Below are 20,647 nucleotides of genomic sequence, written 5' to 3'. Positions count from 1 at the left end.
ACTGCCCTCTTCTACATACACGAGCTAACAGAAGACCAGGACTGATTAATGAATATGCTAATTAAAAAACGCCCCCAGGCCACGCCCACTACCCCAATTAGTGTAATGATCATTCGGATACTGAAAAATGATTGGATAATTCTACTGCAGTGACTCATTTCACAGGTTAATTTATTCTTCTGTAGAATTTAAGTTTCAGGAGAAATAATAAATAAAAACCTGGTATAATAATAATAATAAAAACCTGATAAACAGACAAACAAACAAGTAAACAAAACAATACAGTTTAGTGTAAATTAATGTACCTCAGTGATGTGATCTTTTCCATCTTTACCATGAATAGCTTTAACTGCACAGATATCCAAACCCCCGAACATCTCACTGCACGCATCCACCCACAGCTTATACCTACACACACACACACACACACACACACACACACACACACACACACACACACACACACACACACACATATATTCAGCATAACTTTTCAAAACATAAGGGTTAGGGCTCCAAAATGATTTTACACTGAGAAACAGGAAGTGATGTCACCACCTGTCCGTCATGGCCACTTGCTCCAGCATGGCTGTTCCTGTGTTGGACTTCCAATTTCCTGAGATGGAGGTTCTCCTAGAATACAGTAGAGAAGTGTCGTCGAACAGTACGAGTTATTGATATAGAAAGGCGAGATGTTTCTCAGACTGATCTACTCACATGTAGGCTTTGTAGTCGTTTCCAATTTTTTGGATCCTGATGTCATACTTGGATTCGATGAAGGGTTCAGACGTGCTGTAGGTCTGCGTGAGGGCCACCACACTCGCTACGTCCTGAAACTTTGTGTGATTGTCCACTTTTACCTTCACATGTGAGGAACAAAAATATACACTTCTTATTTACCCATCTATAAATTGGGGCCAAAAGTATTGGGACACCTGCCTTTTCCAGCTATATGTGGTTCTTCTCCAAAATATTAGCACAAAGTTGGAAGTATGCAATTGTATTAGACGTCTTTGGACGGAGGAGCATGAAACTTTTCACACACTTGAACTAGGAGACCCAAAACCAGTTCCAGCATGACAATGAAGATCTGCATTATATGAGTTGAAGTAAAAGATCTGTATTGATACAATTAGTATTGAATAGTTTATCAATATCCAAGGAATAAACCCAGATCCAGACCAGATCAGATGTTGCAGTGTAAGGTAAACTCAGAAGGTTCTTCAGAGGTTCTTCATGGGTTCCTCTGTGACTCTGGGTTGTTTTCCTCCTATAATTGTTCTACATGTTCTACGAGTGTAGATATGGGGAGGGTTAAGCAGATACGTACCTTACCCACACCGGAGTGGGCGTGTCCAATTTTCACCACCACAGGAAAGGTTGGCATGGTTACCTGAATATTAAAATAGAAGCATGACATGTACAGTATGTGCTACAAATAATTATATAAAGAACCAAACTGGAAATTTGTCAATTATGTCAATTAATTTATAAATACAGTAAACAAACAAACAAACAAACAAACAAACAAATAAATAAACCTCTCACCATCTCCTTGTAGTTTGCGTAGTAGGTTTGTTCGATCAGCGGAAATCTTTCGGCTCCCAGTTTCCTGTGTGTGCTGATCAGCTGAGCAAACTACAAACAAAACACACAAAATCTTACACAATCATTATTCTCCTTTACCTGTGCACCAGCATGTCCCTTCTGTCCTAAAATTTACATATTATTACCTTTATCATTTACATTCAGTCTCTGTGTGTCAGTGGAGGGGGTGTGGCTGCTGTGTATCAGTAAGGAGGCGTGGCCTCAGTGCAGTGTCTAATTGTGAAGGAGCAATGACTTTTGGGTGTCAGTAAAAGAGGTGTGGCCTCTGTGTATCAGTGAAGGAGGCATGGCATATGTGTATCAGTAAAGGGGCGTGGCCTCAAAGTGCAAATGTCAAGGAGGCATGGCTTCTAAATGTGATTAAAAGAGGCGTGGGCTCTGTGTGTCAGTAAAGGGGGGCGTGGTCTCGGTGTGCCACTGAAGGGGGCGTGGCCTTGGTGTGTCCGTGAAGGAGGCATGGCCTCTGTGTGTCAGTAAAAGGAGAAACTAAACTTTGAAAGAGCACCCCCCAGGGACCGTGTGCTGTAACTTCTTGTAAAACAACTCAAACATAATTAAGTTTAAGATTTTCCTCTAACTGCCATCCATTTTATTCCATTTATACGATTATACGAGTTATTAAGTACAAGCTTTCTCTTATGCTATAGCAGCTATAAACACTCATTCCTCCACCAGTCTCTCTTTAATCTCTCTGCAAAACTTAAAATAAATGTAGCTTGTCATGTTAGTAAGCGACTCACGGCCCATGGTTTATCACACATGTTGTAGATGGACTGCAGAGAGTTGGTGCTGGAGACTCCAGCGTACTGCAGACCAATGATCAGGTTTCGGAAATCAGAATTCTCCGTCATGCTGAAGGCGTGTTGGCGAACGAGGACAAAATCTGGCTTGAAAGACCTGAGGAGAAATGTAGACATTTAAAACTAAACATTATGGTCTGTCACATTCACATCTGCATATCAGTCAAGGAGGCGTGGCCTCTGCGTTTTAAGGAGGCATGGCCTCTGTCTATCAGTATCAGTGAAAGAGGCGTTGCCTCTGCGTTTTGATTTCTGAGCGCCGTGGCCTGACTCAGTCTCAGTTAAAAGAACATGTCCTCTGTGCTGTCAGTCTGAAAAAAAGAGGCGTGGCCTTTGTATTTGTCACTTTTAACTGAGATGTGTGTGTTTGTGTGTTTAATATTTGGTTTGAGATTGAGATTATTTATTAGAATAAAGATCTGAGAGACAGTTTAGGTAAAAGTCAACATCGCTGAGAAACAGGAATATATCAGTCTCTGAAAAACAACCTCCTACATCCACCTTCTAATGCTGGACTGTGTGTGTGTGTGTGTGTGTGTGTGTGTGTGTGTGTGTGTGTGTGTGTGTGTGTGTGTGTGTGTGAGAGAGAGAGAGAGAGAGAGAGAGAGAGAGAGAGAGAGAGAGAGAGAGAGAGAGAGAGAGAGAGATGTAATGTGTAACGTGATGTAATGTAATGTGTTGTGATGTGGTTTATTCTTACAGCCATTAGGGAAACACACTTATCCTACAGCAGACACACAGGCACTGAACCACACACACACACACACACACACACACACACACACACACACACACACACACACACACACACTCAGCTCTGAGCAACAGTAAAATGTGAATTTCTTTCAATATTTATTTACAATAAAACTGCAAATCTATTGATGATATATGATACATATATAACATTGTTATTTTTTAAACACCAAATATGTAAAAGTAAATCATTAAAAGTAAAACTGCATAAATTTCAACATGCCGTGTTGCTACAAGAGTTTATTTATGAATATAATTTCCCACATAAACATCTTAATAAACAATTGGTTTGTGTAAAAAATATTTTATTTAATACAAATTTTGCAGGAAGAAAAAAGTTCTTGTGAATATGTAAAATAACGAATTGAATAATTTAGGATTTGTATTTAGTCAGAGAACAATTGATTTAAACCGCATCTCTAATAGTTATAGTAGAGCATCAGTGCCTCTGGAATGAGCGGCTTGCACATCTGGAAAGACTCCATAAATGCTGAACCCAATATACAGGTTTTAGAGCAACAAATGCTTCCATCAAGAAAACGTCTTTTTTAGGGACGGTATATTTATATATATATTATGTATAAATATATTTGTATATTTGAGTAAAACACTGCTAACTGCGTACTGCATCTATTACACCAGCATGACCTCATAGTGGAACAGTCTGAGTGCGGAACTCGTCTGTATGTAGTCTAGACCTTTCAGCATTTAAAACACTCAGCACATCATGAAAAGAAAAACTCAACAAAGGAAACCCAGAACTGTTGAGCCGCCAAAATCATGTATCAGACACACATGAGACAACATTCCTCTCCCAAAAACCTCAGCAACTGCTCTCCTTAGTTCCTCAGTTCCCTAAGTTCATCTAATGGCCACATCTGTAGATGTGTAAACTCACCTCACCACCTTGGTCCCGTTCCTGAGGACCTGCATGGCCACGTTGCAGGTCCCGTTAGTGTGAGACACCACGCTGATGTCATGAAACTCAGCCTAGAATACAGAAATAAATCCATATAGAATCTTATATAAGAAATAAAATATAAATGTTTAAAATGTATTCACACTCACCTGCTCCACTCGGATCTCATAGTCTCCCTGAAGCCTCTTTCCTCTGAACACTTTGGGCCTGTGGAACAAACCGAGATGATGAGCTCATGTACAGTAATTTAATATAGAGTAATGTCATGTACCAGACAGTGGAACATCTGATATACTCCAGATGGTAACGATTATACTGGTCAGGTATACCGGTTCTTCATGGGTTCTTTAAATGTCCATCAGATAACTCAGGGGTTCTGCAGGAGATGCATTCTGTTATAGGGTTCTCTGGTAATAGCAGGGTTCTAAGTTAAAGATATAACAGTGTGTGTGTGTGTGTGTGTTTGTGTGTATATGTGTGTGTGCGTGTGTGTGTGTGTGTGTGTGTGTGTGTGTGTGTGTGTGTGGACGTGCACATAGTTTATTTAAAACAGATGGAAAGCTGCAGGGGAGCTTTGTGTTGTTCTCCTTGAGGTTCTGCAAAGCACTGAGATAAACTCCCTGTGTGCTGATTGCAAAACACACGGATCTCTTCGGAACCAGAACCGTCAGTCAGGTGTATATATTTTGGCACCTCTTTGATTAGGTTATAAGATTGACTTATTATTTGTTAAATCCGTGGTGCTGAAGAGCTTCTCAGTGGTTTTCTTTCTCGAGTTGGTTGTTGTTTGTTGCGGATGTGAGTGCAGCTGTTCTGACACACCCTGTAATTTTAGGCCTCGTAGACACACTGATTAGTAGTTCAGCGAGAACCTGCCACTAGGAACATTTTACAAACAGCTGCGATCTTTTCGAGTGATTCGGCTACGATGTGTAAGAGCTTTTAAAACATACAGATTATTTTTGATGGAGAGTTTTGTTAAATAAAAGACTCTTTATTCTGTTTATATCCTTGTTAATAACCTGTCCGATTTATAAAAAAGCATTGCAATTTTTATTGATTCTCTGTTCTGGAGTCTAAAGTGAGTTTAACTGAAAACAGCTTTATTTTTATAAAACACATCGAAGTCCGAGCCACAGATCCGTTTGGAAAAAAGATGCGTCTCAGTTCACTCCTCAGGCGGCCATTTTGAGTTCAGTCTCCATCATGAATTTTTTTTAGTACACTGACGTCTAAAAATCCCACAATGCACAGCACAAACCAAACTATATTCCCTCGCAGGAAGTGACATCATGTCTCTGGTTCTACTTAAAACACCAGACTAGAAATGACTGAAACTTTATAGGTTCTTAAGCGACCATATGTGATGTATAAAACTGAACTATTTGATATTTTTGGGTTTGTACAGTGAATGATGGAGATTCAAAGGTTTATCCTGACATGTATCTGAGGAACCACAAGAAAAGACCTGGAACTAAACTGAAAAGGTTCAGAGACTGAAAAAAGGAAGATGAATTCTTGTTCTTCATTAAAGTGTACACACATTTGTGAGTATCAGTATCTGCAGAATGTGTGTACATCAGCACAAGGTACTGATTTCTCTATATATTCTCCACCTCTCATCCACCCCAGCCCACTGTCTGCACCCATCACACCTCTGGGAACCCCTCTAACAACTCCTTCCAGCACTCAAGTTGTGCTCACGATTTGTGAAGAGGATGTGTATCAGGTCTTTTAGAGACAGAGGACAAGGAAAGCTTCCGGCCCAGACGGTGTCTCCCCCTCCTGTCTCAAAGCATGTGCTCACCAACTGGCTCCTATCTTCACCCATATCTTTAACAGATCACTGGAGCTGTGTGAGGTCCACTCCTGCTTTAAACTCTCCACCATCATCCTGGTCCCCAAGAAACCCTCCGTCTCAGGACTGAATGACTACAGGCCTGTCGCTCTGACATCTGTCGTCATGAAGACCTTTGAGAAGTTGGAATTGGCCCACCTAAAGAAGGTGACAGAACAGCTGCTGGATCCCCTACAGTTTGCAACATGGGGCTGCACTACATTCTGCAACACCTTGACTGCAGAGGAACATATCCCCGGATTCTGTTTGTCGACTTCAGTTCGGCTTTCAATACAGTAATTCTGGGAATTCTCCACTCCAAACTCCTAAACCTCACTATACCCCCTGCCATCTGTCAGTGGATCACCAGCTTCCTGACAGGCAGGAAACAACAGGTGAGCCTTGGAGGTGTTACCTCCGGTATTCGGACAGTCAGCACTGGCGCTCCTCAGGGATGTGTTCTCTCCCCACTGTTATTCTCCCTCTATACGAGATGATAGTGGACTTTAGGAAGCACCCCTCAACACTACTCCCCCTCACAATATCTAACAGCCCTGTGTCATCTGTGAAGAACTTCAAGTTTCTGGGCATTACCATTTCCCAAGACCTGAAAAGGGAGTCTAACATAAACTCCATTTTAAAAAGGCCCAGCAGTGGAAGTACTTTCTACGCCAGTTAAGGAAGTACAATCTGCCACAGAAGCTGTTGATGCAGTTCTACACTGCAGTCTTTGAATCTGTCCTGTGCTCATCCATCACCATCTGGTTTGGAGCAGCAACAAAACAGGACAGAGACAAACTGCAGCAAACAGTTAAAACTGCAGAAGAAAATAACTGGTGCTCCTCTGCCCACTCTCCATGACCAGTACCATACAAGAACCAGAAACCAGGCAGGAAAAATCACTACTGACCCTTCACACCCTGAACACATCATCTTCCAGCTCCTCCATTCTGGCAGGTCCTACAGAACTCTGTTCACCAGAAATCTCTCCCCAGGCAATCAGCCTCATTAACAACTCACCATAAATACTGTATATTCCCTGATTTATATCACATCTATAAGTGCTGCATCATCAGAACTGTCACTCATCACATTATCAGTATATGTTACACACTGTTACTGCTGTATATTGTACAAAGTCCTACAGTAACTCTTTATCATACCCATATCAACACTATATTCTATATAACTATATTCTAGATATTTTGCGTTTATATTATGGTGTTTTTTAAATAATTAAATCTAATCTAATCTAATCTAATGAACAGGCTCATGGCTGTAGACTGAGATCTTTTCTTTGTCAACTTTTTGCTAAATCACACTCCATATGGTGCGAACAAATGGTGAGTCACAGATTCATGCTGGGATTCATGTTCATTTTTGTAGGTTTGCAGTTTTTCTTTGTGCTGATTAACAATAGATGTGAAACTGAATGTGATACTGAAGTAAACTGTACGACCAGAAGTATTTTGACACACAGCCATATGACGTTTTCCCCCCAAACTGTTACCACAATGTGCAGGTAATACACACAATTAAATTGGACATCTTCAGATGCAGGAGCCTGAAGTTTTGCCTTCACTTCCTGCATGACGATGCCCCTCTGCACAAAGCCAGCTTCAGGAAGATCTGCTTTTCATGGGTTGGAAGATGTGACAGATCTCCTAAAAGAGAGCCCTAAACACCTTAATGATGAATGTGAACACTGACTGCACCCCAGGAACCTCCTCACCTTCTCACCTACATCATTACCTGACTTTACTCAAACCCTTGTAGCTGAATGAATCCCCACAAATCTCCAAATTCTACTAAATCTAGTGGAACATCTTCCAAGAAGAGTGGAGCTCATTATAACAGAACATGGAGAACACATGTGGAATGGGATGTTCAAAAATAGCACATACTAATCTTAGGGTCAGGGGTCCACAAATATTAGGCCATACAGAGTATTTTAAATATGAACTACTAAACTGAGGAACAAACACTACAGGAGATGTTCAAGTCCATTGTTTTCCCTTAACAGCACTTTTATTCCTCTTGAATTTTTATCCTTTTATAGTTACATTAAATGTTCATGTAAACGTTATTGTCACTTACATTATGGTCAGTATGATTAGGCACTTAAACTCTGTTTGTCCTGAAAAGTTCCAGCGTTACCTCTGACTGACACTGGAGACTCCTTCACTGTGTAAACATCAGGATCATGATGGATCTGTTACACGTTTACTCTCTCTACAGTCTATTTACACTATATATATATATATATATATATATATATATATATAAATATAATACACTGCAGCTCGTACTGGAGGTTCTGTTCTTGGGAAGGAGAAGATCAGTGTCTGTTCCAGTTCAGGATTTGTGGCAGAGACGCAGCTGATCAATGAGATACAACTTTATCTTTTACTTTTAGCTAAAATACTAAATAGACTTCAGGATTAAAACTAATTCCTCTTTTTGATAAAGGATTCATACATAAAAGTCAAATAGAAAATAAAAAAGAATGTAATGTGGTTGGATTTAATCAATAAAAATAGAAATAAAACAAAATACGTTATAACCATAGTACCAAAAATATATAAAGAAATAAAAGATTAATTTACATAAATGTATTTAAATAACAATTGTAGGTACAGAATAGAAGAAATGACAAAAGATTAGTACACTTTAAATACTTTAAATGTTAATATAAGGAATACATGTAGCTGGAATATGAACAAAACAATACCTATTTATTTATTTATTTATTTATTTTAGAAATGATCGATATCTGTTATTAATTACTGCAATACAGTAAATGTCATTTCATTTTATTTACATAATCGAATTAATTTAGCTAGGTTCTGTAATTCTACACCATGAAAAATGTATTTATCAGGAATATGAATGGAATAATATTTATTTATCTATTATTATGGAAAAATAAATAATTTCCTCAAACTGCAGTATTTCTATTGTTTTAATTTCAGGACATTAATCAGGCCTGCAGCTCTCTCACACACACACACACACACACACACACACACACACACACACACACACACACACACACACACACACACACACACACAATCTGAACCTTTTCACAGCCTGATCTGAAACTCGAGCAGGAACAACCTGGAGATTCACTTCGTAACCTCCGTGTGTCCAATTACATCATCTGATGATTATATACCAGCAGTATTACATTACTCCACCACGGCGCATGGCTGCTGCTGCTGCTGCTGCGTTCTGGACCGTGATTGGTTAGAACATGTTGATTAATTCTCTACAGCAGAAGCCCTGACAATAGTGCAGGTTTATATCCATGTGATTATCGTTCCCATAGCAACGGCTCATTCACGAGGTCGAGTAGAGAACATGTTACACTGATAATAAAGTCAGAAGAAATGTGTTTATATAATATTAATGGAAGGAGTCTCCCGTGTCAGTGCTTTCTGATGAGGGAACGTGTTTATAGCTGCTCTAACGCAAGTGAAAACAGGAACTACACTGTTTTGTGAATATATATATATATATATATATATATATATAATCAAAGAGTGACTATTTTTAACTGTTTCAAAAGTCTAATGTATTTGCAGTAATTGAATTAGACCCTGGTGACCTTTGTGTGACCTTTGGAAGATCAATCAATTTGCTAAATCTTTGTTTCGTTTCTTTCCTAATTTGCTTGAACATCAGAGCGTTACTGTGCCTTTATAGCGTATCTCTCCCATAAATATCACACATTCAAATCCTTTTCTGGATTTCTGTGCAGGAACACGACTGCGTAAATAAACTAATTAACGATCTCAGGAAAAAACACACAAATTAAATCACGGCATCATTTCAGAGCTTTTTATGCTCCGTCGACTTGTTGCGTGTCGAACACAGGACACAAATACGAAGGTAAATAAATACAGTATAAATAAATATAATAAATATTAGAGGTGATGTGGAATAATCAGGATATGAGCAGAGGAGAAAAGGGTTTTAAAACGAAGGGGAAAACTAATCATTTACTTCTTTTTAATCTTCAGAATAATTTTATTGAAGAATCTGATCTTTTTATCCTGAACAGCAAATTTAAAGCTTTATTTATCTGTGAATATTTTATTAATGCTTGTAAATAATGAATGTAATAAATTAAATTTAGATGCACACAGATTGTTTATTTGACCCAAATATATTCTCCTTTTAGTTTAGAACTTTATATTAAGACTGATCAGATGATAACTGCTGATCCTACATGAGACGTTAAGATGATATAATAAACATTCTAATGGAGCAGGCTGAAGATGGCAGCAGGTGTGATGGTGGAGATGGTGGAGATGGTGGAGTCGAGTGAGGAAAACCCACAGCACGCACTCATTCAGTCAGTCACGCATCACCTGCTTTAACATACTACCACCATGTTCCAACTGTTCCTTCCGAAAAAAATGACACGCACACAATGACATGCACAACTGAAGCCCAAGAAGCATCACCAGACCTACCATTCCTGCTGCGGCTCGTCGATGACCAGCAGGATTTTGAACTTCTTGGAGACAGAGACGGGTGTCTGCTCGACCAGCCCTGCAGAGGCTGCTGTTTGCTTCACTACATTGGTGATGGAGCTGAAGAATCCTGCACCTGAGGGCTGGGCAGCTGGCTGGGGTTTCCTCTCTTGGCTCAGGTTTGGGTTCGGGTTCTGGCTCTGGCTCGGAGACACCTGAGATTCAGATGCCACCCCGGGTGGAGAAGGTTGGGAAGGATCGGGTTTCTGCAGGTCTGATAGGTAACCATTGGGCAGGTTGGAGATGAAGGTGCTGTCGGAAAGACGGCGGCGCAGGTAGTTCATGGCTGTCGATGATCTAAATTCCTGATCCGAGATTGGAGGACCCAGATGGAGCAGATAACGACTGCAGAATATGAGTGAGCTTCAGGAGAGATTATCACTCATCCGAACGGAACGGCTTTCCTCCTCTCGTCTCTGCGCTTCCTCTCCGCTATCGACGCCTGGGATGCTGACGTCGTTCATCCTCATCCACCAATCACACGCTTCTAAAACCTGCAGGAGGATGAGATGCTCAGCTCCATCCCTCCCTCCATCCCCTCCCCCATTCCACAGCCTCACGACCATTACAGCTTTTCGAGCTCTGCTGCAGAAAGGGAAGGAAAAAAAGATAAATAAATAAAGCAAACCAGGGGGGTTTCCAGTGCATGTGAGGGAAATAAAAAGAGATGAGATGAGATGGAGAGATGAGATGAGATGGAGAGATAAGATGATATGGAGAGATGATATGAGATGGAGAGATTAGATGAGATGGAGAGATGAGATGAGATGAGATGGAGAGATGAGATGGAGAGATGAGATGGAGAGATGAGATAATATGGAGAGATGAGATGATATGGAGAGATGAGATGAGATGGAGAGATGAGATAATATGGAGAGATGAGATGATATGGAGAGATGAGATGAGATGGAGAGATAAGATGATATGGAGAGATGATATGAGATGGAGAGATTAGATGAGATGGAGAGATGAGATGAGATGGAGAGATGAGATGAGATGGAGAGATGAGATGGAGAGATGAGATAATATGGAGAAATGAGATGATATGGAGAGATGAGATAATATGGAGAGATGAGATGATATGGAGAGATGAGATGAGATGGAGAGATGAGATAATATGGAGAGATGAGATGATATGGAGAGATGAGATGATATGGAGAGATGAGATGATATGGAGAATGAGATGATCATGAGATTACACACTTTATATCATGATGAATCAACACAATGCATCTTAAAGATGGGATAAAGAATAATAATGAAAAGAAAGATGAAAAAAGATAAAAATGAAAAAAAAAAGACTTTTTATTTATTGGCTCAACCATAAAAGATGAAATTCTGGATTTAAAATGTATAAACACAAACTAGATTAAGGCCTACAATTAAAGTGTACAGATTAAATTATATAACCCTAGAAACGCGATTTCACTTTATATTCATGCGAAATTTGGGCTAAATGTTTAATATTGTGTGAAATAAAACATTAGAATAATAAATTCTCGGAACGTCACACTGCAGGCCAAACCCACAGCACAAAAGATCCGCGGCTAATCTGTGGAGATGTTGTGCTAGCTCGAGGCTAGCGCGCGCGGGTTTATTGAACAAATCACGCTTTTTTTATTGCATATAATCAGATTTATAAATGTGCTTTACTTGTTTATCTCACGAATATAAACGTGTGTATGCGTCGAATTTAATTTAGAATGTAGAGTTTCGTGTGGTGTTTTGGTGCAGCTAGCTAACCTAGCCTCCACTCCAGGTCCACTCCGACCCGAGCCGCTAGCCGCTAGCCCGCTAGCCTGTGAGGTAAAAGAGCCGAGTGCATGCTAGCTGTCTGGCTGAAAGACTCTGCGGCTTCGATGCTGCACTTTGAACGTTAAAATCTTTAGTTATTTTATTATTTATTCGCTGCGAACCCTTTCTGTAAATCAGCCTGTTTGATCATTAACACGTGACTCGAGTTTTCGGGCTTCTGAAGAAAACAACTCGAAGTGGATTGAACTCCATCAGCTTTTTACACTCGGAGAAGCTAAGCTAGCTACGACTGGGCTAGCTAGCTAGCTCGGCTAGCTTTGAAGCTAAATGCTTCTTTCGAGAATGGACCTTTTGAGCCACCAATTTATGGATAAAATGAACAATAACATCGGAAGACTTCACTACGACTCTTATGATGGTGAGTGTGTGTGTGTGTGTGTGTGTGTGTGTGAGAGATTAGCTGAAGAAAAGCTGAAGATTAGCTGAAGAAAAGCTGGAAGTTCTCGCTGTAACAGTGATCTGGATGTAGAACACACAGGGAGCGCAGATCAAACTCAAGTGTTCGGAACAATACAAATGGAAATCTCTTTAAATTTCCCCCAAATATTCGTTCAGGTCATATTTCCCTCACTTTTAGTTCAGTTTGGCGTGTAAAAGTTCTGAACATCTGGTTTTACTTCCACATTTTGTTCAATGTAAAAAAATGATTCAATTTGCTTCAGAATTTTCCTTTTTTGTTTAGAAATATTGGGGAAATGCGTGTCGTGTTGAACTGATACATCCCTCAGGATGGGATCCTTTATGTTGATGTTGATGTTTTTGTTGTTGTTGTTGTTGTTGTATGTTAGATGATTCCGGGGACTCCAGGATGCACACCCTGTCCTCGTCCACAGGAAACAGCAGGACAGGGACACCCATAAGTCCTGTTAAAAGAAAGTTTGACGATGTAGAAGTGGGAATCGGTCCAGAGTACGAAAACGAACAAATGTCCAAGATGAGCTGCCTGCTGTCCTCTCAACTGTACGTGTCACCAGGATCTATAATAAAACCTCCATCACAGGGACATCATATATATTATTATTATTATTATTATTATTATATCAATAAAACATCACTTAAAGGTGTGTTACTGCGGAGACACAACTAGTGTTTACTATAGTGTGTATCGAGAATATGGTGATACATCTATACATAATTTGTTGGGTACAGTGGCGATGAGTGAGCGGTTGTTGGGAACAGTGGCGATGAGTGAGCGGTTGTTGGGTACAGTGGCGATGAGTAAGCGGTTGTTGGGTACAGTGGCGATGAGTGAGCGGCTGTAGGGTACAGTGGCGATGAGTGAGGGGCTGTAGGGTACAGTGGCGATGAGTGAGCGGTTGTTGGGTACAGTGGCGATGAGTGAGCGGTTGTTGGGTACAGTGGCGATGAGTGAGCGGCTGTAGGGTACAGTGGCGATGAGTGAGCGGTTGTTGGGTACAGTGGCGATGAGTGAGCGGCTGTAGGGTACAGTGGCGATGAGTGAGCGGCTGTAGGGTACAGTGGCGATGAGTGAGCGGCTGTAGGGTACAGTGGCGATGAGTGAGCGGCTGTAGGGTACAGTGGCGATGAGTGAGCGGCTGTAGGGTACAGTGGCGATGAGTGAGCGGCTGTAGGGTACAGTGGAGATGAGTGAGAGGCTGTAGGGTACAGTGGCGATGAGTGAGAGGCTGTAGGGTACAGTGGCGATGAGTGAGAGGCTGTAGGGTACAGTGGGGATGAGTGAGAGGCTGTAGGGTACAGTGGGGATGAGTGAGAGGCTGTAGGGTACAGTGGGGATGAGTGAGAGGCTGTAGGGTACAGTGGCGATGAGTGAGAGGCTGTAGGGTACAGTGGGGATGAGTGAGAGGCTGTAGGGTACAGTGGCGATGAGTGAGAGGCTGTAGGGTACAGTGGCGATGAGTGAGCGGCTGTAGGGTACAGTGGCGATGAGTGAGCGGCTGTAGGGTACAGTGGCGATGAGTGAGCGGCTGTAGGGTACAGTGGCGATGAGTGAGCGGCTGTAGGGTACAGTGGCGATGAGTGAGCGGCTGTAGGGTACAGTGGCGATGAGTGAGAGGCTGTAGGGTACAGTGGCGATGAGTGAGCGGCTGTAGGGTACAGTGGCGATGAGTGAGAGGCTGTAGGGTACAGTGGCGATGAGTGAGAGGCTGTAGGGTACAGTGGGGATGAGTGAGAGGCTGTAGGGTACAGTGGCGATGAGTGAGCGGCTGTAGGGTACAGTGGCGATGAGTGAGCGGCTGTAGGGTACAGTGGCGATGAGTGAGCGGCTGTAGGGTACAGTGGCGATGAGTGAGCGGCTGTAGGGTACAGTGGCGATGAGTGAGCGGCTGTAGGGTACAGTGGCGATGAGTGAGAGGCTGTAGGGTACAGTGGCGATGAGTGAGCGGCTGTAGGGTACAGTGGCGATGAGTGAGAGGCTGTAGGGTACAGTGGCGATGAGTGAGAGGCTGTAGGGTACAGTGGCGATGAGTGAGCGGCTGTAGGGTACAGTGGCGATGAGTGAGAGGCTGTAGGGTACAGTGGCGATGAGTGAGAGGCTGTAGGGTACAGTGGCGATGAGTGAGCGGCTGTAGGGTACAGTGGCGATGAGTGAGAGGCTGTAGGGTACAGTGGCGATGAGTGAGCGGCTGTAGGGTACAGTGGCGATGAGTGAGCGGCTGTAGGGTACAGTGGCGATGAGTGAGCGGTTGTTGGGTACAGTGGTAATAAGGGATTATAAGTGCTTTATTAATGTGTTTTGACTAATACAAAAACAGAAACACTTCAAGAAGCTGAATGTAAACAGTACTGTACCTGTACGTTTCCTGTCGTATTGGTTGAAAGGGGAAATCCAGCGGAAGGAGACACCAGGCCGGAACCTTGGAGTCACTACCACAACCCGTTTGATCACACTTCCTCCACCATCACCGGGCTTCACGCCGGCCGTCTCTATTCCCCCTTCCAGTTCTACGCCATGGAGCAGCCGCTGGCTCTGACCAAGAACAGCACGGACACGGCCAGGTCCACCTTCCTCCCATCACTCAGCTCTACGGAGCGTCAGCAGGTCAGTCATCAGGTGATCAGGTGATCAGGTGATCAGGTGATGGGGTTAAATGGGGCTGAAATCCAGAAGGTGAAAAACCTTGTTGTGTTTCTGTATTTAATGTTGTTCAGAATCGTCCGTCTGTGATCACCTGTGCGCCGGCGAGTAACCGCACCTGCAGCCTCTCCAACTGTCACATGTCTCTCAACGGCTTCTCCTCTGCTGTCGGTAACGCCAAGAGCAAAGCCAATGGTAAGCAGCAGCGCTGCGTTTGGAGTAAAATCACTCAGTTAAAGATAAAACAATGAAGAAAAGTGCATGGAAATAAGCGTGTGAGAGTGAGGGAGAAAAAAACTTAATACTTTTGACATCATCTCTGTTTTTCTCTCATCACTCTTTCCACGTTAGCCAATGCCGTGTGTGATCCCGTGATCGAGGAACATTTCCGCCGCAGTCTGGGGAACATCTACAGAGAGCCGGAGGTGGCGTCTAACTCCGTGTCCATCACCGGGTCCGTGGATGATCACTTCGCCCAGGCGCTGGGAGACGCCTGGTTACGGATCAAAGCCAAGGGTGGCGGTTCCGGGAGTCCCGAGTCCACTTCCTAAAGTTCTCCAGAAAACTCGTCTAAACCTTCAGGGTTGGTTTCATCCTGGGGTAAATTTCTTTCACACCAAGTCTGAGCTCAAAGATTATTATTATTATTATTATTATTATTATTATTATTAGGCTAACAGGCTCTCTTTCACACTAGAATGTTACAATTTTTACCGTCTTTTAGGATTTTAATGAAATCAGTATTTTTTTTTCATTAATTAATTAAAGGTCAATAATTTTAGTTTATTTTGTTGTAAAATCACTGAAAGAAAATATAATGTGTGGGAGGGACGGCACTAAATTTAAAGCGGCGGTATGTAAAATGTAAACCGGCCCACGTTGAGTCTCTTCACACCACACGTGTCACCTGTTCGGTCTGATTTATTCCCCGGCATTAATCCATTTAATTTATTTTACTGACGCTGAGAAAGGAAACAGTGTTGAAGCATCAGAAATTCATTCGCTACTTAAAATTATAACGCAGTAAAACACTACATATACGTTTATTATTCTCGGCTGCTTTTACACCAATTATTCTGTTTATTTCACAATCAGAGTGAAATCAATTCTTCTGATTTGTTTCTATTTGACACAAAAACAAGTGAAGTTCGAATGAAAAAACATTCTTGTGAAAACTGTGGGGACTGAATAAAGTCGTAAATACATCATTTGATAGTTATTATAAATATGTTTAGTTTAGCAGCTCGTTTGATTTGTAAGCAGATCGACATGACTTCGTTGAGCTGGAGAACCCACTAGGGTTCTGTTTATAACTCACTAATACAGAGCCGTAACTTGTACATTTACACCACAGTGCCCCCTAGTGTCAGGGTCTGATAACACCAGCATACGTCATTCATTCACAAACCCAGAACCATAAATCAGACCCAAAAAGGTGGAGATTGTGTGTGTGTGTGTGTGTGTGTGTGTGTGTGAATGAGTTCCTACGTCATATAAATCTTGAAGCTACATTTATCTTAAATACATGAAGCTCAGATTCTCATCATCTTCACCTAAGCGCCACCCAGTGGCCATTTGAAAGTAAAATCATTGGTCTTATCCGACGGTGGGGTCGAGAACGCAGTGCCTTTAACGTGATCCTGATCCACCTACAGAGCCGATTTACATGTTTTTGGAGAACCTTGTACAGGACTTGGTGTGAAGGGATAAGACATTTACTTGTTGAACAATAGTTAAAACGTGAACAAATTTCAGTCTTTTTTTTTTTTTTTTTTTTTTTAAATGGTTGCCAAAGACGCTTTCTACTATTTCAAAACGTTTGCTGTATTTTATAACCGTCTCAAACATGCAGATTCTTTAGATTTAACACAAACAAAAGCAACCTACAAGTCTGAGTGTTGATGATTCAGCAGTTAATCATAATCACACGCATTCTGCAAGATCTTCATTATCCTGGAGACGTTTAACTTTTCATCTCTAATACACACTCATTAATCTGCCACACACACACACACACACACACACACACACACACACACACACACTTTGTCTATTTTAATTTGTAATCCTTAATCTGCTTGAATATGTATTTTCAAATAGCTGGTATCTATTACACACAGACTTCTATCTTTATACCGTCGGTTCATTAGTTTTATTTTTAATCTGTAACGGTTTTAGAAAGTCCTGCTGCTGGAACAGTGTACTCGATATATTTTTATAACAAATGTCTTTTAGATATGACGACACCTCGCTTCGAAAGCACAGCCTCTGGAAAGGCATTTACATGCAGTAAACACAGAGTTATTTCACTCATTCAGATCTAGGACACTTTTTATTTTTTCGGACAGGACTGAGCGAGATGAACAGCAGCTTTATTACAGCTTATTACACTGTTATTATCAGATTCCAACACCGCGTCCCTGCGTAGCCTTCAGCCGATATCCAGGTCCAATCATCAATTTATCTCGTCTATAAATAAAACATCTCAAACAATATCTAAACACACGCTGATCATTTTTCATTACCAACCGTAAAAGGATAAAAATAAACGTGACCTGGGGAGAAGAAGGCGGGACAACGACACGCCTGTCAATCATTCAGGAGGTTTTTCACGCTTTGTAAACGTGGTGCACGTTTTAGATAAAAAAAAAAAAAAAGAATCACGGAAAGAGAAAAAAGCAGTAATATGGACGACTGCGTGTCGTATCAAACACTTTACAAATAATTTAAATATTAATAATGACGTTAAAGTGATTTACTAACGCGTTACGTGCAGATGACCTTCTCCACACCTCACTAAGGGCTCGTTTCTGATCATCTGTTCAAGATGCACCACACGGACTAAAGTATTGGGACACCTGAATATTCCAGTCTTATTTACTTCCTCAAACTCTGAGACACACGTTTGTATCGGACGTCTTTGGATCCAGGAGCATGAAATTTTCCCTTCACTTGAACTAGGAGACCTGACCCTGTTCCTGCATGAAGATATCCCTGTGCACAAAGCAGGTCTAGTGGAACATCTTCCCGACTGAATGTGGAATGTTCTAAAAGAAGCTTATATTAATCTTATAATCAGGTGTCCACAAACTTTTGGCCATACAGTGCAAACACCCGTTTTATTCCTCTCGCAGGTGGGGTGCACAAACTTTTGCTCTCTGTAACCTACAGTGTGCATTTCTTTAAAATCAGTATTGAAACAGATTTGATCATAAAGACACCGCTGCAGTCGGAGTTCGGTTTGGAATCTCGAGTCTCTGAGCACCGCGATTCAGTTTCCTCATAATCACTACACACTTCCAAACGAGGAACCGCGATCAGATACACACCTCACACCAGTTTATTCTTCCTTCTCTTCCATTAACAGAAAACTGCAATTCTAAAACATACAGACGTCTCCGCAGTGCAGGTAGAGGGAAAGTAATGGCACCCTGTAGAAGGAGGAGGTGGTGAGCAGGTATCCAGAGGTGGAGGAGATTTGGTGTGGATCGTACTTACAGACCCATCTGATCTTTTTTCAGCTCTCTGCTGAGTTTTGCCTTTTATGGAGTTTTGTGGGCGTGGCTTATTGTTAACACTAGAAAAGTGCTTGGATATGGAACACGTGAATGGTGTTTATCTGCATACACACTTTAATACACAAATGTACCAATTTGAGCGAAACGTCACAGAAAGTGGGGAAAAATGACTCTGGGTGGTAAAAGTTTGACACGTTGACTTTTTAATAATACGGTTTAGTTAAATTGTGTAGCGTGCTGTAGATCACTGCCGCATGAAAGGGTCTGTTTTATAAACATCGAGATATAAAGACGTAAAAATTACTCGTTATTTAAAGGAATATTTCTCCGTAGTTCAGCATGTAGCGCGACGTTTTTTCCGTAAATTCCACCGAGGTTCTTCCGACTTTCCTGCGTTCTTTTTTCTTTTCCTGTAGCACAAAAACACTCCTTGAATTCTTGTGTAATATAAAATGACCATCGTTACGCAGTGCGTGATGAATGACCAGTTTTTAATCTCTTGATTTTTACATAAAAACTTCACATTATCTTCATATTTAATATTGATTTCGCATGCCCAGCTCTTTCTTCTAGTTTTTTTGTTTCTTTTTTTTTGAAAAAAGTTGATCTTTTTTTTTTTTGGAGGAACTGTCAGACTGCCAGATCAGTTTGGGGAGAAGTTGGAAATGTTTTTCGGGAGGTTTGATGAAGTTTTGGAGCCACGTGTACGCCGATGTTTAGCGTCGCGGTTACAGCGGTCACGGGGCTGCGTCCTCGCCGTGTACCAGCTCTCCAATAAACAGTGAGAATATTATATCTAGTTTATATGTAACTCGATTTTACTTATTTTTTGGCTGTTTTTTATTCTGACAAGTTTTACTTTTATATTCATGAAACCTGAGAAAATAAATAAAAAGTCTTTTAACAACTCTTGGTGTGATTTGATTGTTGTTATAAAAAGGGGGCGTGGTCTGCTTATAAATCAGCTCTAAATTTTGTCATTTCACTTCAGATTCTTTATAAAACATTAAGAGAAAATTCTGAAAGTCAGTGATGTAAAAAGACCTGTTTTTCTCCCTCACCACTAGGGGCAGTGTAGAACACCTACTGATGGATAGATCTTTATCTGAATCTTTTTGCTCCACGAGAAGAATAAAATGTATTGTTTAATTCTGTGTTTTCAGTAACTGATTTCTCTGATCATGTCCCCTGATACTTTACTTCTTATTCTATACTGAAAATAATAATAAAGCAAAGGACGAATAAGGAGAAGGTGCAGGAAACAATGAGTTTACTTTGCGAGGTTTCTGTATTTCGAGAGCTTAGTGGTTAAAGCATTGGACTTTAGGTCATGAGTACAAAATCCCAGCCACTCCTGGGCCCCTGTGCAAGGCCCTTAACCCATAACTGCTCAGCTGCATGAATGAGAAAAGTAAGTGGATCTGGATAAGGTTGGAAATGAGAAGTGTGATGACTATAAGTGATATTACAGGGAAATGGAATGGAAGAGATTTGCTTTACAATCAACCAAACTGAGAGGAGTAAATGACGAGGGCAGGAACTCTGGGAATGATCTGGGAACTCGAATTAAAACAATATAAATAAAGTCTTTTTACATTTGGCTAAAAACACAAATGATTGTGGGCACAGATTGTTATATATCCCTGTGTGCTCTTTACATCCTGCTGCTGCATCACCCTTCTACAATAAACAAACCTCCATCCTTATTTTAAATACCAGCACTGTAATGATCCAGACTTTATCAAAACACATGGAGATACATTTACAAATACCAGTCAACATCTGTCCTCTTTTCCCC

The 20,647-nt window shown here is 41.2% G+C and overlaps 2 protein-coding genes across 3 annotated transcripts in view; one reads left to right on the top strand and one right to left on the bottom strand.

Annotated features, from left to right (window-relative positions):
• Window positions 1–10,930, bottom strand: part of syn2a (synapsin IIa) — a 13,005-nt gene extending 2,075 nt beyond the window's left edge. Inside the window, exons 1-9 of the mRNA XM_083520774.1 lie at window positions 10,399–10,930; window positions 4,230–4,287; window positions 4,060–4,151; window positions 2,349–2,505; window positions 1,549–1,638; window positions 1,331–1,393; window positions 718–860; window positions 559–633; window positions 306–408 (exon numbers count right to left, since the gene is read on the bottom strand). Coding sequence (XP_083376900.1) covers window positions 306–408; window positions 559–633; window positions 718–860; window positions 1,331–1,393; window positions 1,549–1,638; window positions 2,349–2,505; window positions 4,060–4,151; window positions 4,230–4,287; window positions 10,399–10,742 — 1,125 coding nt within the window. The 5' untranslated portion in view covers window positions 10,743–10,930. The remainder of the gene's footprint in view (window positions 1–305; window positions 409–558; window positions 634–717; window positions 861–1,330; window positions 1,394–1,548; window positions 1,639–2,348; window positions 2,506–4,059; window positions 4,152–4,229; window positions 4,288–10,398) is intronic.
• A 1,048-nt stretch (window positions 10,931–11,978) lies between these two features.
• Window positions 11,979–19,756, top strand: vgll4a (vestigial-like family member 4a). 2 transcript variants are annotated; one of them, XR_014530151.1, is made up of 6 exons: window positions 11,984–12,631; window positions 13,062–13,233; window positions 15,076–15,295; window positions 15,406–15,526; window positions 15,683–16,924; window positions 16,956–19,756. XR_014530151.1 is itself a non-coding variant. In XM_083520785.1 (5 exons), exons 1-5 carry the CDS (start codon window positions 12,541–12,543, stop codon window positions 15,880–15,882), a joined length of 804 nt encoding a protein of 267 aa, XP_083376911.1. In that variant the 5' UTR covers window positions 11,979–12,540; the 3' UTR covers window positions 15,883–19,756. The 2 variants fall into 2 exon arrangements, 1 of the variants encoding a protein (XP_083376911.1); XM_083520785.1 differs by having other exon boundaries at window positions 11,979–12,631; window positions 15,683–19,756.
• Window positions 19,757–20,647: the final 891 nt, after the last annotated feature.

Source organism: Silurus aristotelis (assembly GCF_946808225.1).
Source record: "Silurus aristotelis genome assembly, chromosome: 19".
Classification (NCBI taxonomy): Eukaryota; Metazoa; Chordata; class Actinopteri; order Siluriformes; family Siluridae; genus Silurus; species Silurus aristotelis.
The sequence above is the reverse complement of the archived record's forward strand: the minus strand, read 5'-3'. Positions and strand labels throughout refer to the sequence as shown.